The sequence below is a fragment of the Pogoniulus pusillus genome, chromosome 7, assembly GCF_015220805.1.
Source record: "Pogoniulus pusillus isolate bPogPus1 chromosome 7, bPogPus1.pri, whole genome shotgun sequence".
NCBI lineage: Eukaryota > Metazoa > Chordata > Aves > Piciformes > Lybiidae > Pogoniulus > Pogoniulus pusillus.
In genome coordinates this window covers 24,149,659-24,166,481 of record NC_087270.1, presented here as the reverse complement: position 1 = coordinate 24,166,481, position 16,823 = coordinate 24,149,659, and the positions used below count along the sequence as shown (strand labels likewise).

At 49.8% G+C, this 16,823-nt stretch overlaps 1 protein-coding gene across 1 annotated transcript in view; it reads right to left on the bottom strand.

Moving 5' to 3' along the window:
- Window positions 1-16,823, bottom strand: part of SPRED2 (sprouty related EVH1 domain containing 2) — a 99,589-nt gene that overhangs the window by 35,686 nt on the left and 47,080 nt on the right. The window contains exons 2-3 of the mRNA XM_064146217.1: window positions 6,541-6,718; window positions 4,727-4,895 (exon numbers count right to left, since the gene is read on the bottom strand). Coding sequence (XP_064002287.1) covers window positions 4,727-4,895; window positions 6,541-6,718 — 347 coding nt within the window. The remainder of the gene's footprint in view (window positions 1-4,726; window positions 4,896-6,540; window positions 6,719-16,823) is intronic.

Genomic DNA, 16,823 nt, shown 5'->3' with positions numbered 1-16,823 from the left:
GACATGCTGAAAGGTGTCCAGAGAAGGGCCATGAGGATGATCAGAGGGCTGGAGCTGCTCTGCTATGGAGACAGACTGAGAGAGTTAGGGTTGTCCAGTCTGGAGAAGAAAAGGCTCCCAGGAGACCTAATTGTGGCCTTCCAGGATCTGAAGGAGGCTATGAGAAAGCTGTGGAGGAACTTTTTAGGGTGTCAGATAGCAACAGGACTGGGGGGAATGGAGCAAAACTACAAGTGGGTAGATTCAGACTGGATGTTAGGAAGAAGTTCTTCAGCATGAGGGCAGTGAGAGACTGGAAAAGGTTGCTCAGGGAGGTGGTGGAAGCCTCATCCCTGGAGGCTTTTAAGGCTTTATTTGGGTTCTGCTATTTTTGATTCTTCTTATTTTGGAAGCTGCTGCATATCTCTGTGATACGTAAGACCTTTGCAGTCTTCTCTGTTATCAATCATTCCTCAAAGAACCACCTTGCCCTACATAAGCGAAGTATCTGAAGTGAGCTGAAAGGTGTAAAATCACAGATGACAGCTAAATACCAGGGTGCAGTTCTGGTCACCTGGGAAGGTGGGAAATCACCTTAAAAAAACCCTCATGGAACCAAAGAATCATAGGATTGTTTTGGTTGGAGGAGATCTCCAAATTGCTGAGTCCAACCATCAACTTAAGACCACTATGCCCACTAAATCATGTCCTACAGTGCCATATCCACACATTTCTTGGGCTTCTCTAGGTATGGTGACTCTACTACCTCCCTGGGCAACCTCTTTCAATGTCTGATCACTCTTGCAGGAAAGAAGTTTTTCCTGGTGTCCAACCTAACCCTGCCCTGGCACAATTTCAGGCCATTTCCTCTTGTTCCATCAGCTGATTCTAGAGAGAAAAGCCCAACCCCCACCTCTCCCCAGCCTCCACTCAGGGAGCTGCAGTGAGCAATGAGGTCAGCCCTCAGCCTCCTCTTCTCCAGGCCGAACACCCCCAGTTCCCTCAGCTGCTCCTCATCAGCCTTGTTCTCCAGACCCTTTCCCAGCTTTCTTGCCCTTCTCTGGACAAGTTCAGCACCTCAGTATCTTCCTCAAACCTCTTTCTCTCCCCTGCAGGTATCATCCTCCAGCCACTCCACTGCCTGGGCAGCACCCATATGACTGAAGAATACTAGGGAGAGAGTGGCACATGCCCTTGCTGGACTTGGCAGAAAATTTACACTGTGCCTAAAAGAGGATGAACCCTCCCTCCCTAACCCCAGCCAAGGATCCCAGACTCCCTTCCCAGCTCCCTCCCTCCCTAACCCCAGCCAAGGATCCCAGACTCCCTTCCCAGCTGCTTTCAACCCCCGTGAGGCTGTCAAGGCAGGTGGGTGCAGCAGGATGCTTTGATGTGGGGAGAAACCCCAAGTGAAAGCCAGTTTTCTGGTAAAGAAAGCCTACTGTTAAGCTGCATTAGGGCCACACCACATCCCTAATTGGAAGCTGAACAGTTTGTACCCCCTTCATTCTGGAAATCTTTGACAGAAAGCTGCTTTACATAATGCCATCCGCACCAGCCTTGACTGCTCTCTGTTGCATCACCATGAAGATGTGCAGAGCTAAGTGTGAAAGCCCACTTAAAACACCAAGTAATCTGAAACCATTTGTGCCTTCAAAGTAAAAAGAGCTGCACAGGGTACCTGTGGCAAACCTTCTGTCAGTTGAATTTTAATAACAAAGCCCTTCTCTCCAGTTTCAAACACACACAGTTGGGTGTGCTCAGTATTTACCTCCTACATATGATCTATGTGAACAGGAGTAGAGGCTGATCAGCCTGGAGAAGAGAAGTCTCTAAGCAGACCTTAGAGCAGCCTTCCAGTAACTGAGGGGGGCCTACAAAAAAGCTGGGGAGAGATCTTTTCAGGATATCAGGACTGGGGGAAATGGAGCAAAGCTGGAGGTGGGGAGATTCAGGCTGGACACGAGAAGGAAGTTCTTTAGCATGAGAGTAGCGAGAGCCTGGAATGGTTGCCCAGGGAGGTGGTTGAAGCCCCATCCCTGGAGGTGTTTAAGGCCAGGCTGGATGAAGCTCTGGCCAACCTGGTCTAGTGATAGGGTGCCCCTGCCCATGGCAGGGAGATTGGAACTAGATGATCCTTGTGGTCCCTTCCAACCCTGACTGATTCTGTGAAACTGGAAGCGGGAAGATTGAGAACGGAGCTTAGGAATTAGTTCTTGAGATTGAAGGTGGTGAGACACTGGCACAGGTTGCCCAGGGAGGCTGTGGATGCTCCCTCCCTGGAAGTGTTCAAGGCCAGGTTGAATAAGGCCTCAAGCATCCTGGGTTGGTGAGGGACGTCCCTGCCCATGGCAAGGGGATTGGAACTGGATGAGTTTTAAGGTCCCTTCCAACCTGAACCATTCTGTGAATCTGTGACAAAGGCAATCCAGTGCATGTGCCCATGGCCAGTCATTGTTCATCATTCAGAGAGCCTTTTTAGAAACTAAGGGGGAACATATCCGTGACGATTAGTCTGTGCCATTAATGGGCTAAATATAGATTTGCTGATTTTGAGGTATATGAGATACAGCAGAACTTGAATTTGAATACTTCCACTGTAAAATGGATTCAGAAAGAGCAGAACAGGAGCTGCCACGTGCCAGCACTTCCAAAATACTACCCAACACAGCTGAGTTATCATCTCCTTGAAACTTTGCACAATCCTGTGCCACTTACATAAAACATCACTTATATGACTCAAAATGCTTCCCACTTTCAGCAAGCAAGAAGAAGAAAATGGAAGGCATAGCTGCAACTTCCTCACATTAATGGCACAGGAAAAAGCAAATGACTAACTAGTCGAGAGGATCCTTCCTCTAACTGATGAGGTATTTACCAGGAAAGAGCCCTGGGGGATTTATTCTCTCCTGGTGTCTACCATTTCCATGTTAAAAGCAAGCATAGGGCGCCCAGAGCATTAAGCTGCCTACTGCAGCTGATGTTCTCACAAGGGATACACATCTGCATATATATTTGTGCTAACAGCCTCAGAACAATGCCACCATCTAGATATGAAAAAATCCCAATCCCAGTCACAGGTGAGGAGGAAAAGGTTTTGGACCATAAACTCCTACATTAAAAAAAAAACCCCAAACAAAACAAGGTCAAAAACTCTGGAAGGATTTTGGTTGGAAAAAACCTCTAAGATCATAGAATCACAGACTAGTTTGGGTTGGAAAGGACCTCCAAAGGTCATGCAGTCCAATCCACCCTGCAGTCAGCAGGGACGTCCTCAACTAGATCAGGTGGCCCAGAGCCATGCTGAGCCTCACCTGGAGTATCTGCAGGGATGGGCCCCAACCACCTCCTGGGCAACCTGTTGCAGTGCTCCACAACTCTCACAGTGCAGAACTTGCTCCTAATATCCAATCTAAACCTGCTCTTCTCTCATTTCAAACCATTGCCCCATATCCTGTCCCTGCAGGTCTTCACAAGCAGTCCCTCTGCAGCCTTCTTGTAGCCCCCTTCAGGTACCAGATGGACTCTGTTAAGTCTCCCTGGAACCTTCTCCTCTCCAGGCTGACACCCCAAGCTCTCTCAGCCTGTCCTCAGAGCAGAGGTGCTCCAGGCCCTTGATCACTTTTGTGGCCCTCCTCTGGACCCACTCCATCACCTCCATGTCCTTCCCATGCTGATGGCTCCACCACTTTTTAACCCTACCACAGAATCACAGAATGGTTTAGGTTGAAAGGGATCTCAAAGCTCATCCGGTTCCAAGCCCCTACCATGGGCAGGGACACCTCCCACTAGAACAAGTTGCTCAAGGCCTCATCTAACCTGGCCTTGAACACCTCCAGGGAAGGAGCAGCCACAACCTACCTGGGCAACCTGGGCCAGTGTCTCACCACCCTCACTGCAAACAACTTCTTCCTAACATCCAGCTCCAATCTCCCCTCTGCCAGTTTAAACCCTTTACCCCTCATCCTGTCATTACAAGACCTTGTCAATAGTCCCTCTCCAGCATTCCTGTAGGCTCCCTTCAGATACTAGAAGGCTACTCCAAGGTCTCTCAGAAGCCTTCTCCAGGCTGCAGATCCCCAACTCATAGCAGAGCTGCTCCAGCCCTCTGAGCATCTTGGTGGCCTCCTCTGGACTGGCTCAAACAGTTCCTTGTCCTTCTTGTGTTGGGAGCTCCAGAACTGTACACAGTAACAGAACTGTACCACACTCCACGGCACCACATCTCTGCCTCTTTGAAACACCTCCACGAAGAAGCTGATTCCATTAAAGTCAAGCAGGATTAAACTGCAGCTGTATTACAATTGCCTGATTGCAATGAAATATGAAAGAGATTTATGAGGGCTTCAAAGCACAGGCAATTCAAACAGATTTTTTTTACAGAATTGAAGGAAAACCCCCAAACACAACAAAGCCTTCCAGAACTCCCACCCAACTAAGAGGCTGCAGACAAACCTAATTAACACCAAAAATCCCACCCAAAAAGAAAACAAAAGTTTTCTTCAGCTCCAGGCAGGAATTCATAGAATGGTTTAGGTTAGAAAGAACCTTGAAGCTCATCCAGTTCCAACCCCTTCTGCCACAGGCAGGGACACCTCCCACTAGCCCAGGTTGCTCAAAGCCTCATCCAACCAAGCCTTGAACACCTCCATACTACCACTATGATTTCAAAACCATCCTCCTTCCCAGCTCTGTGACTCAGCCCTCAACCCAGGGTCAAAGTGGCCACTGCCATGTGCTGTGGTACCTTCGATGAGGTCCTCGATGGCTTTCCTCACTCCTCTGTCAAAGGCTCGAGCGTCAGCGGGGCTCTGAAAAGTGAGCCCAAACTTTCTGTTGTCGACTTTCCAGTGGTGGAAGGTGGGGTTTGCCTTTGTATACACCAGGTCCTTCTTCACAAAGCACTCCAGCACCACCTGGAGAGGGCCCAAGAGAGGAGCAAAGTTACTTTTCCCACTCCAAGTCACACAGACAGCACTGCCTTAGGCCAAGTCACACCTTGTGTAGAGACACATCTTGACCTAGGGAATGATGACTAACGAAACCAGACACTGCAGCTGCATTCATTTCTTTTGCTTGTGCTTTTGAGTAGCTGCTTGGTCACTATCCCAGGAGCCCGTTTTGGACCCAGATCCAGTGTGGCACAGGTTGCAGCTAGCTCGGATTCGGGTGAAGGGAGAACTTCTTCCCTCCGTGATGCTGCCCAACAGAAACTTTATCCTCCAGCAGCAGATTTAGGAAGTGCTGGGACACTTCTCTTATGCTTTTTCCCTTCCCCACCCCCAGCCAGGCACACATCACAAGATCTGCTGTGCCAAACCCCATCTCTAGGGAGAACAGGAATGGCTTATTAGTCTTCCTCCATCCCCCAAAACTGTAAGCATGATGTCCAAAAAAGCCTCCCAAGCAAAACAGTAGTGCAAAAGACTTACTAGATACTAGAAGCAGCTTTAAAAGAACAGTCTTTTTGAAAGAAAGAGAATTTCTCACTCAAATAATGCACTTTTCTTGTCCAAAGCCTGAGTTTGCAAAGCCTGTGCAAGAAGTGTCATTTTTTAAGCCAGCCCATCTCTTCACAGGAGACAATTTAGAAGGATCAAATGTCCCAATGAAATAAACTAGAACATCTAAATGGACCCTGGAATGAAGGAAAAGGCTTTCTTAATCTGAGCTGAATGAGGAGAAGAATCATAGACTGGTTTGGGTTGGAAGGGGCCTTGAAGATCATCCAGTTCCAACCCTCTGCCATGGGCAGGGACACCTCCCACCAGCCCAGGTTGCTCAAGGCCTCATCCAAGCTGGCCTTGCACACCTCCGGGGGGGGGCAGCCACAGCCTCCCTGGGCAACCTGTGCCAGTGTCTCCCCACCCTCACTGGCAAGAATTTCTTCCTAACTTCCAGTCTAAATCTGCCCTCCTCCAGCTTCAATCCATTCCCTCTCACCCTGTCACTACAAGCCCTTGTAAAAAGTCCTTCCCCAGCTTCCATGTAGGCCCTTTTCAGGTAGTGGAAGGCTGCTGTAATATCTCCCCGGAGCCTCCTCTTCCCCAGGCTGAAGAGAAGAGAGTTCTTTTCCAGATAAACAAGTACCAGGAGAAGCTGAGTGCGTCAGCTGGTAAGAGACAACTCGTCTTCACCTTCTCACTCTGCTCCTTCAAGCCTTGCAGGGCATAAATAATTCATGGCCGTTCCCGAGGCTAGCACCGCATTGCTCAGTGCGGTGTGACTGGCTCCATGGCTTCTTCACACTTCACTCCTTCCTTACCCTTCCCAGGTCTTAGGGAAAAAAAGACAACAAACAACCCACCCCAAAGGGGTGGTTTCCTCCAAAGAGAATCTTTGCTCATGGACTTCCAACCTGGCCTGCCCCTTTCAGGTGTCAGCAGGCCAAGCCAGACAGCCAAAACTGGCAGTCTGAGGAGAGGGTTTGCTTTGTCCTCCCTGGTGGGTTGCTTAGGTTTGAAACACCCCCACCCCAGATTTGCACAAGAACACAATACCAACAGATCTGGGATAATTCCCATTCTAAGAACAGACAAAAGTTGAATCAAAGTCAATTACCAGTTTGTCTTTCTGCCTTTCACCATGGATTAGAAATCCGCTTCTTCCATTGCCCTCCGGGTACGTGACCTTGCAGACGCCAACTCTACTGAGACCACCTCCTTCTTGTGGCAACCAGCCCCCACTGGAGTCATCTCGGGTCATAACCACAGCTTTGACTCGCACAATATAGCTGTCACTGCAAGGGCAACAAGAGAGAAACAAAACCTCTGGTGAGCATCACACGGGCCCATCACAGCCTTCTGCTGGAGCTGCTTGAGCCAGCGCCCGTCTGGCCTCAGTGTGGTTTCTGCTCGGGATGGAAGTCCACCTCTGTGACAGAGCCACCACTGTTCAGGACACCACAGGAATGAGACCCATGGAATGGCAAGGAAGGAAGTCACTGGGTTTCCAACACACAGATCAAACAACCCACGGTCCTGGAAACCCTTTATGCCGCTGGACAGAGGGACGATGAGAGCAGAGCGAGCCAGGCAGTGCACAGGGGATGCACTAAGGCAGCAGTCTCCTAAGTTCTGGAAGAGCACATGCAGCCCAAACAGCTCATGAACAAAGAGGTTAGGGGGTTTGGAACGAATTACTGAAGTGCTCTTTGTAAGACACTCAAATTCCTCTGCAGCTGGGACAGTCTTATGGGAAGAAAAACAAAGAACCCAAGCGTGGCTCCAGCTGGCACCTCAAACAAAAGCAAATGGGAATCATCTCAGCTTAGATGACACCACAGGACACCTCTCAGGGACATTACGTCTCTGAAACAGCCCCACCAGCATTTTCAAGGAGTTTTTAAAGGCAGTATATGCCACAACCTCACAAGAAACTATTCTAGAAGCATTTGAGATTTGGGCATAAGCCACCACAGCATGGTGAGCCATCAGCCACGTATGACCACGACACTGTCAACTACAGAGCCACTGAGATGCCCCCTAGTGCCCACAATAGTGCCACAGGGCACTCAAACTTGGGGACATTAACAGGGTTTAAGAAAAAAAAGACATGTGAAGCAAATGGCCTAGGAATTGTCCATTGCCAGGCCACCAGGAAGAAGCTCAACCTGTAGAGGTTCAGGCTTGGACAGGTATTATCCTTCAGGAAAAGATACTCCTCCTCTAGGAAAGCTCTGCATCCCAACAGATCATTTACAGATTCAGACATGGAATGGTTTAGGTTTGAAGAGAATCTAAAGATCACCTAGCTCAACTCTCTCTCCATAGGCAGGGACACCTTCCACTGGTCCAGGTTGCTCAAGGCCTCGTTCAGCCTGGCCTTGAACACCTCCTGGGAAGGGACATCCACCATCTCCCTCGGCTACCTGTTTCAGTGTCTCACTATCAAGCATTTCCAGTGACCCTCACTGTCAAGCATTTCCTCCTAATCTCCAGTCTAAGCCTGCCCTTCTCCAGCTTCAATCCATTCCCTTGCTTCCCAGGATGCTGCATAACATGAGGAGAGAAGAGGTCCAGAATGAGAGGCAGCAATAGCTTTCTTCCTTCCACACCAGGCAAAATGACCTCCTGTTCCAGATACAGGTGATGCCTCACTTCTGCAATCTAAGTGCTAAGACTAGAAGTGTGACTACTTCTTTCTGTAACTTGAGCAGACTTATACCCTGTTTAAGCAAGCTGCCTCACAGGTCCTCCTCAGAGGCAGTTTTGATGACAGAGCAAGGGAGGCAGCAAGCATCCTCTAGGCAGAGGTGCCTGGGACCAAGCTCATCTCTTCTGCAGCCAGCCAGATCTCACAAAGCACATGCTGCTCTCTGCCTTTGCCAGCCCTATGCTATGGAGAGCCACCAGCTCTGCACAGTGAAGGCAGCACACAGATGAATCGTAGAATAGCTCAGGTTGGAAAGCACCTCAGAGATCACCTACTCCAATCCCCCTGCCATGGGCAGAGACACCTCTCAACAAGCCCAGGTTGTTCAAGGCCTCATCCAACCTGGCCTTAAACACATCCACAGAGGAGGCATCCACAACCTCCTTGAGCAGCCTCTTCCAGAGTCTCACCGCTCTCTACTGAAGAACTTCTTCCTCATGTCCAGTCTAACCCTGCTCTCCCCTAGCTTCAAACCATTACCCCCTTGTCCTGTCTCTAGACACCCTTAGGAAAAGTCCCTCTGCAGCCTTCCTGGAGGATTTCTTCAGGTATTGAAAGATGCCTAAAGTTCATCCTCTGTTGCTTGGAGAACTTACCACAGGCTGCCAGAAAAGCTTTCTAGCAAATTCAGATACATGACCCACACAGCTGACATAGAAGGCATTAAGAGACCTGAGAACTAACATCCTGAAGAGTGATTTTGTTTGTGTCCTTTAAGCAACATCCTACTACAGAGCAAGTGTGCCCTAGACAGGCTGGCTGGCTGGGCTGAGGCCAGCTGTATGAGACTCAACAAGGCCAAGTTCGGGGTCCTGCACTTGGGTGACAACTCCCTGAACACCTCAGGCTTGGGGCAGAATGGCTGGAAAGCTGCCCAGTAAATAATGACCTGGGGCTACTGGTCAACAGCCAGCTAAACATGAGTCAGTAGTATACTCAGGTGGCCAAGAAGGCCACCAGCATCCTGGCCTGGAGTGGGAAGGGTGTGAGCAGCAGGATCAGGGAAGTGATTGTTCCTCTGTACTCAGCCCTGGTGAGGCCATAGGACTGGGTTCAGTTTGGGAGCCCCCACTCCAAGACACTGAGGTGCTGTAGTGGGTTCAGAGAACCAATGAAGCTGGTGGAAGGTTTGAGCACAGGTCTGGTGAGGAGCAGCTGAGGGAACTGCAATTGGTTAGTCTGGAGAAAAGGAGGCTGAGGGGAGATCTTCTGGCTCTTTACAACTCCCTGAAAGGAGGTTGGAGTCCAGTGGGGATTGGTCTCTTCTCCCTAGCAACAAGTGATAGGATGAGAAGAAATGGCCTCAAGTTGCACTAGAAGAGATTCAAGTTGGTGATCAGGAGAAACCTCTTCACTGGGAGGGTTCTCAAAGACTGGAACAGGCTCCCCAGGAAGCTATTTGAAACACACAGAGATGCAGTGCTGAGGGACATGGTCTGGCCCCAGACTTGGCAGTTAATGATCTGAAAGTTCTTTTCCAACCAAAATAACTCTATGATTTCCACATTGCCACCACCTCTTGGCAATTCCTCTCATCTCATAACCACGTCTCAATGCTGCTGCAGGACTATACACTGAATTTGAGTCTCCTGACTGCTATCTGTGTCCATTATGAATGCAGGCTGGTGGGGCACAGAGCCATGTGGTTTCCATCTTCAAATCCACACCCCTATCGTGACCTGTGGATCCCACAGCCCCTGCCACCGATTTCACCTATGTGCCAATACTGTGTTCCTCCCATCTTCAAGATGGGATCCTTGAATACCTCAAGGCAGAAAATGTAGTCTGCATGACCCTACCACAAGCAAGAAGACCTCTGCTCTCTTATTAGAAAAGAACTTTGCCCAGCAGAAGGTTTCATTCTGGCAAGGTAGCAGCAGAGCTCCTGCTCTGTTGGTGTAATCCCTTGGCACGTGCTCCTGCATGACCGAGTCACCAGTGACGCTGCGCTCCCTGGAGAGCCCTGTCCCCAGGCTCACTGTGCTCCAGCCAGAGGCACATGTTTCCCAACGTGCAACCTCTGCCAAAGCACTTGGGGCAAAGAAAGAAAGGATGGGTGGAAGAGAGGTAGTTAAGGCTTCTTAGGGCTTGATATCTTGGGTTTTGTCACTCATTTTGCAGCCACAGATTGCATCGAGTTGGGAGGGATCCTCCAAGGGCATCTTGTCCACCCCCCTGCACTCAGCAGGGACACCTCCAGCTAGAGCAGGCTGCATAGGGACACAGCAAGATTGATCCTCAATGTCTGCAGGGACAGGGCCTCAAGCACAACCCTGGGCAGCCTGTGCCAGTGTCTCACTGCTCTCCTTGTACAAACTTCCTCCTGATGTCCAACCTAACTCTGTCCTGTTCCATTTTCAAACCCTTGCCTTTTGTCCTGACACTCTAAGTCACTCCAAACAGTCTCTCCCCAGCCTTCATCTGGGTCTCCTTCAGGTACTGAAATGCAACTCTGTGGTCTCCCAAAGACCCTTCTGTTCTGCACTCTGAAAAGCCCAAACTATCTCAGCCTGTCCCCACAGCAGAGGTTCTCCAACCCTCTGAGTATCTCTGTGGCCTCCTCTGCACCCTCTCCAGCAGCTCCAGGTCTCTCTTGTGTTGCGCACCAGAGCTGGCCCCAGCCCTGCAGGTGAGGTCTCAGCAGAGCAGAGGGGCAGGATCCCCTCTCTCCGTCTCTGACCACACTGCTTTGGATGCAGCCCAGGCTGCCCTTGACCCTCTGGGCTGCCAGTGCCCATTGCTGGCTCCTGCCCAGCTTCTCACCCACCAGCACCCCCAGGTCCTTCTCTGCAGGGCTGCTCTCAATCTCATCACCCCCCAGCCTGGACTGATACTGAGAAATGTCCTGATCTAGGTGCAGGACCCTGCCCTTAGCCTTACTGAACCTCATGAGGCTCTGCTCAGCCCAGCTCTGCAGCCTGTCCAGGTCTCTCTGGACAGCAGCTTGTCCTTAAGTCTTACCAATCACACCACTCAGCTGGGTATCACCTGCAAATGAGGTCTCAGAAGCTGCAAGCTGAATTTTCAAGGTTTCCTTTACATGTCTATGCCAAGCACTTGCCTGCTGTTTCCATTTCCAAGCCTAGAACAGGCAATGTTTCTTTCCCTCACACCAGTATTGATAAATACTTGGCAGGTCCTCAAATATCCCAGGTCCATATAAGGACCATGCTTCCTTAGCGTACAAGTTGTTTATTTTCTTTGATGTTTAACTTTACAGGACTCCACCGAGGCTCTGGCTGGTGGAGAGCATGCAAAAGGCTCAGGAGAGAAGCAGCAATTTCCAAATCCCACATGGTCTTCACTCCTGAGGCCTCGGTGGACACCAAAGTGGTGATGTGACTGTGCTCAAAGCTAACACAGTGGCTGGAGAGCAGCCAGGAAGAAAGGGACCTGGGGGTCCGGGTACATAGTAGCTGAAGATGAGCCAGCATTGTGCCCAGGTGGCCAGGAAAGCCAATGGCATCCTGGCCTGCATCAGGAACAGTGTGGCCAGCAGGAGGTTATTCTTCCCCTGTACTCAACACTGGTCAGGCCACACCTTGAGTGCTGTGTCCAGTTCTGGGTTCCTCAATTCAAGAGAGATGTTGAGATGCTGGAAGGTGTCCAGAAAGGGCAACAAAGCTGGTGAGGGGCCTGGAACACAGCCTTGTGAGGAGAGGCTGAGGGAGCTGGGGGTGTGCAGCTTGGAGGAGGCTCAGAGGTGACCTCATTGCTGTCTATAACTACCTGAAGGGAGGCTGTAGCCAGGTGGAGGTTGGCCTCTTCTCCCAGGCAACCAGCAACAGAACAAGGGGACACAGTCTCAAGTTGTACCAGGGGAGGTACAGGCTGGATGTTAGGAGAGAATTCTTGCCAGAGAGAGTGATTGGCATTTGAATGGGCTGCCCAGGGAGGTGGTGGAGTCCACATCCCTGGAGAGGTTGAAGAAAAGACTGGATGAGGCACTTAGTGCCATGGTCCAGTTGATTGGGCAGGGTTGGGTGATAGGTTGGACTGGATGAGCTTGGAGGTCTCTTCCAACCTGCTTGATTCTATGATTCTACACACTTATCACAGCAGCTGGGCAATTCTGACCGCTCCAGGAGAAATGGTTAATGAGGTACTGAATGGTTAATGAAAATATTTGGTCCATTCCCATTAATGAGATAGCAGCTGCTGCTGAGATAAGAGTGAGCAACGAAACAGCTAAAGCAACACACTGCAGCCTCAGCTCCCCTTCTTTTATTGCTGCCTTAAAACTTGGAGACTGCTTTAACCATGGGGCTTGTGGCCTGTGTGCTGTGTATTTCATGCAAACCATTCTTAATTACACACTTTGCTATCTTAACCCTACCTATTTGTCTTCAACAGCCTTAAAAGCTTAGGAAGAAAGTATCTGCAGGGATTACCCAGCTGCATGGCAGCTGGCCAGTGTGTTCCAGGGCTGCTCCAGGTTGCTTGCCTGCCCCACCCAGACAAAAAAAAAAAAAAACAAACCCCAAAAAACCCCAACAAAACCAAACCACCATGATGAACTTGAGGAGTAAAGGTAATGCAGAAAACCCTCTGCTGTTTCCCTTGGAAGGAACAGAGAGCTCTTCAAAAACTATAGCTCATGGGTGTGAAGAGATACCTATAAAAAAGCCCATTAAAAACACAAACCCAGAGTGCACATGTGTGTAACTGCTGCTCTGGAGGATCCTGATACTCTTCCTAACCAAGAAGTGGCTTAGTGATTGCCTGTGCTCTAACTGAACTATGATGACACTATCCAGAGACTAACTTTTACAAAGCATTTGTGTGTTTAAGAGACAGGAGATATTGCTGATGCTGTGCTCTGCTCTGGGGAGACCTCACCTGGAGTACTGCATCCAGCTCCGGGACTTTCAATGCAGGAAGGACATGGACCTGATGGGGCGGGTCCAGAGGAGGCCACAAAGATGATTAGAGGGTAGGAGAACCTCTGCTACAAGGACAGGCTGAGGGAGCTGTAGTGTTCAGCCTGGAGAAGAGAAGGCTCAGGGGACACCCAGTAATGGCTTGCTGGTAGCTGAAGGGAGCCTACAAGGCAGCTGCAGAAGGACTGTTTGCAACAGCCTGCAGTGACAGGAAAAGGGATAATGGTTTGAAATTAGAGCAGAGCAGATTTAGAGTGGATGTCAGCAACAAGTGTTGACACTGCAACCGGTTGCCCAGGGAGGTAGTTGATGCCCCAGCCCAGGAGATATTCATGGTTGGGCTTCACAAGGCTCTGAGCAACCTGATCTAGTTGGAGATGTCCCTTCTGAGTGCAGGGACTAGATGACCTTTGGAGGTCCCTTCCAACCCAAACCATTCTATGACTCTATGTCTCAAGCTGATAAAAAAGTGCTCTCCTCCACCATGCCCAAGCCACATGAAGTGCAGACAGCACCATCCAGTACTCTCTGACATGAGCCACATCACTCAGAGCAAATGGTCCAGCCAGCCACATTTACTGCTTTTCTGAGTCACACAGAAACACAGTTGCTTTGTTGGGAAAAGACCTCCAAGCATTGAGTCCAGCCTTCCACTTAAGACCACCATGGCCACCAAACCACATCCCAAAGTGCCATGGCCACAGGTTTCTTCAACATCTCCAGGGATGGTAACTCCATCACCTCCTTGGGCAGCCTGTTCCAATCCCCGACCACTCTTGCAGGAAAAGAAATTGTTCTTAATCTCAAACCTAAAATTCCCCTGGCACAATTTCATCCTATTTCCTCTTGTCCTATCATCTGATATTAGAGAGAAGAGACCAACCCCACTTCACTGCAACCTTTCCTCAGGGAGCTACAGAGAAAAACAAGGTCTCCTCAGCCTCCTCTTCTCCAGGCTGGAGAGTCCCAGCTTCCTCAGCTGGTTCTGAAGCAGCCCTGTTCTCCAGACCCTTCACCAGCTTTGTTGCTCTTCTCTGAACATGCTCCAGCATCTCAATGTTCTTTTCATAATGAGAGGCCCAAAAATGAACCCAGCATTCAAGGTGCAGTCTTACCAGTGCCATCTACAGGGACACAATCACTTCCCTACTGCTGATGGCCAGACTATTCCTGATCCAGGCCAGGATACTGTTGGCCTTCTTGGCCACCTGAGCACACAGCTGGCTCATGTTCAGCCAGCTGTCAACCAGACGTTCAGCATCTAAACCATTTCCCAGACATCTTCCATAATTCAATCGTGTTTTTCCCTCTGGCCAGGGTAGTAGACCAAAGAGAAGCTTCCATGCTAATGCAGCACTTCAGTATCTTCCTCCCTTCTTCACTTTGCAGTCAGAAGAAATGTAGGTCTCAGACAAAAAGGTAATTGCATGTAAGGAGTTTCAAAATGATGAACTGCATCAACATTCCCAGACCCCAGATTTCAGGGAAGCAGGACAGCAGGAGTCTGACAAAGCAAGAGCAGCAGATGTTGGGCTGTTAGCTGAACTGAACTGAAGACACTGGGTGCTTCACCACTGTTTCAGCTGCATGGATCCATGCAAACCCAGGTTTGCTGAGGATCTGCCAGAGCTGGATGCACTTCAGGGTGCTCTTCCTCTGCCCTTGCCCTAGTGACTCCAACAGCTGCAGTTAAAGCCATAGAATTCTCAGGGCCAGAAGGCACCTCAAGGATCATCTAGTTCTAATCCCCCTGCCACGGGCAAGGACATCTCACACTAGGTCAGGCTGCTCAAAGCCCCATCCAGCCTAGCCTTAAAGACCTCCATTCTGTTCTACCCTGGTGATTCACTGGGAATTCTATTGCAAAGATCATGCCTGGAGTTCATCCCACAGCCATAGAGCTGAGGCATTAAGGGAAGTCATGAAAAACCTATTTTGGGACTGCTGCTTTCTTTATCTGATGCACGGGTCATGAACCTCCTAGCAAGGGTAAAATATCTGCACTTTCTTCTTCAAAACTTTAACTGATCACTTTGTTACAAAGAAAACTTCTGAGTGCACAAAGCCACAGCATGAGCAGCTCCCCAGGAGCCAGCAGTGCCCTCATGCAGCCCAGCAGGCAGCTGTGTGCTGGCTGCAGTCAGAGGAGTGTGGGCAGCAGGGCAAGAGAGGAGATTCTGCCCTGTGGTTCTGCTCAGACCTCACCTCTAACCCTGCCTCCAGCTCTGATGTCCCCAGCAGAAAGAGGCTGCAGAGCTGCTGGAGTGAGGCCAGAGGAGGCCACAGAGATGCTCCAAGGGCTGGAGCAGCTCTGCTGTGAGCACAGGCTGAGGGAGCTGGGGGTGTGCAGCCTGGAGAAGACTCCAGGGGAACCTTAGAGCTTCCTGCCAATAGCTGAAAGGAACTTGCAGAACAGCTAGGAAGGGACTTCTCATGAGTGTGTCTAGGACAGGCCAAGGGGGAATGGTTTGAAGCTGAGGCAGAGCAGGGTTAGAATGGAGCTGAGAGAGTTCTTCAGTACAAGGGTGGTGCGACTCTGGAACACATTACCCAGGGAGGTTGTGGATAATTCCTCCCTGGAGGTGCTCAAGGCTAGGTTGCATGAGGCCTTGAGCAATTAGGTCTAGTTGAGAGATGTCCCTACCTATAGCAAGGAGGTTGGAGTAAATAATCTTCAAGGTCCCTTCCAATCTGAGCCATTCTATGAAAATGAAGTTGGCATTTTGATGTAATTTAGATTTCCAGCAGGCTCAAAGCTTTGTTATTAACTATCAGCAAGGAAAAAAAAAAGCCAACTACAACCCTCTGGTCAAATCCAATATTAAAACTGGGCCTTGAGAAAATCATGGGAAACCTTCCAAAAGTTTGCCTTGCTTCTCACCTTTGCATCACCTCAGGAACACAAACCCACTGTGTCTGTAACCCACCTCTAGTACAACCAATTTGTCTTTCAAAGCCAACAGTGCCAGGATTGAAAGGCACCTGGGAAATGTTGGGTTCTACGTGGTCAGAATAAATACAAAACACTTCAATCTCCACATGTCTTGCTCCAGAGATGCTGGCTGAGCCCTGTAATATGCCTGGTCCTGGGCTACTGCATTTTCAAACAGAGAGTAACCCTACAAGCTCAATGTCAGGACATTTCTGTCTCAACCAAATGGGAAAATTTTGTTGGCATTCAGCATTTCCTCCCAGCTTGCCTCCAACTCCCCAGTTCATGCTGAGCTGAGTTTGCCTTTGTGTATCCTGATCATTTCAGAGGGAAAACACAACACAGAATCATTCCCCAAAGAAGGGGAAAAAATCATAGAACTCTGCTAGCTACAGCAGCACAGAAGGTGGAAGAGGAAAATCCTGCCCCAAAGGAAGCACCTGTGCAAGACCTGGAAATCCCTAGCAGTGTCACAGGGCATGCAGTATCCCATCAAACATCACAGAGGACTTCTGCACCAAGGTTACTCAGTGCTGGGGGTTTGCCTGCTGAGCGCTGCCCGAAGTCCTGGGTGCAGTCAAAAAAGCAGAATCCAGCAGGGCTACCAATCTGAGGGACTCAGAGTCCTGGAGGCAGCAGGGATGCTCAAAGACTGAAGTGTCTTCAACTCTTCAAAGTCTGTCTTGCTATAGGACACAGCTCCTGGAGGATGGAGCAAAGCCAAAGTACCAGCTTTGGATTTTATGTTTCAAATCTCTGATGACTTTCCATTTCTAGAGTACCTCCAAAGGCAGAATAGAGAGGAGTCAGGCCACAGAATCATTGAGTGTTAGGGATTGGGACGGACTTTGAAAGACCACCCAGTCCAACCCTCCTGC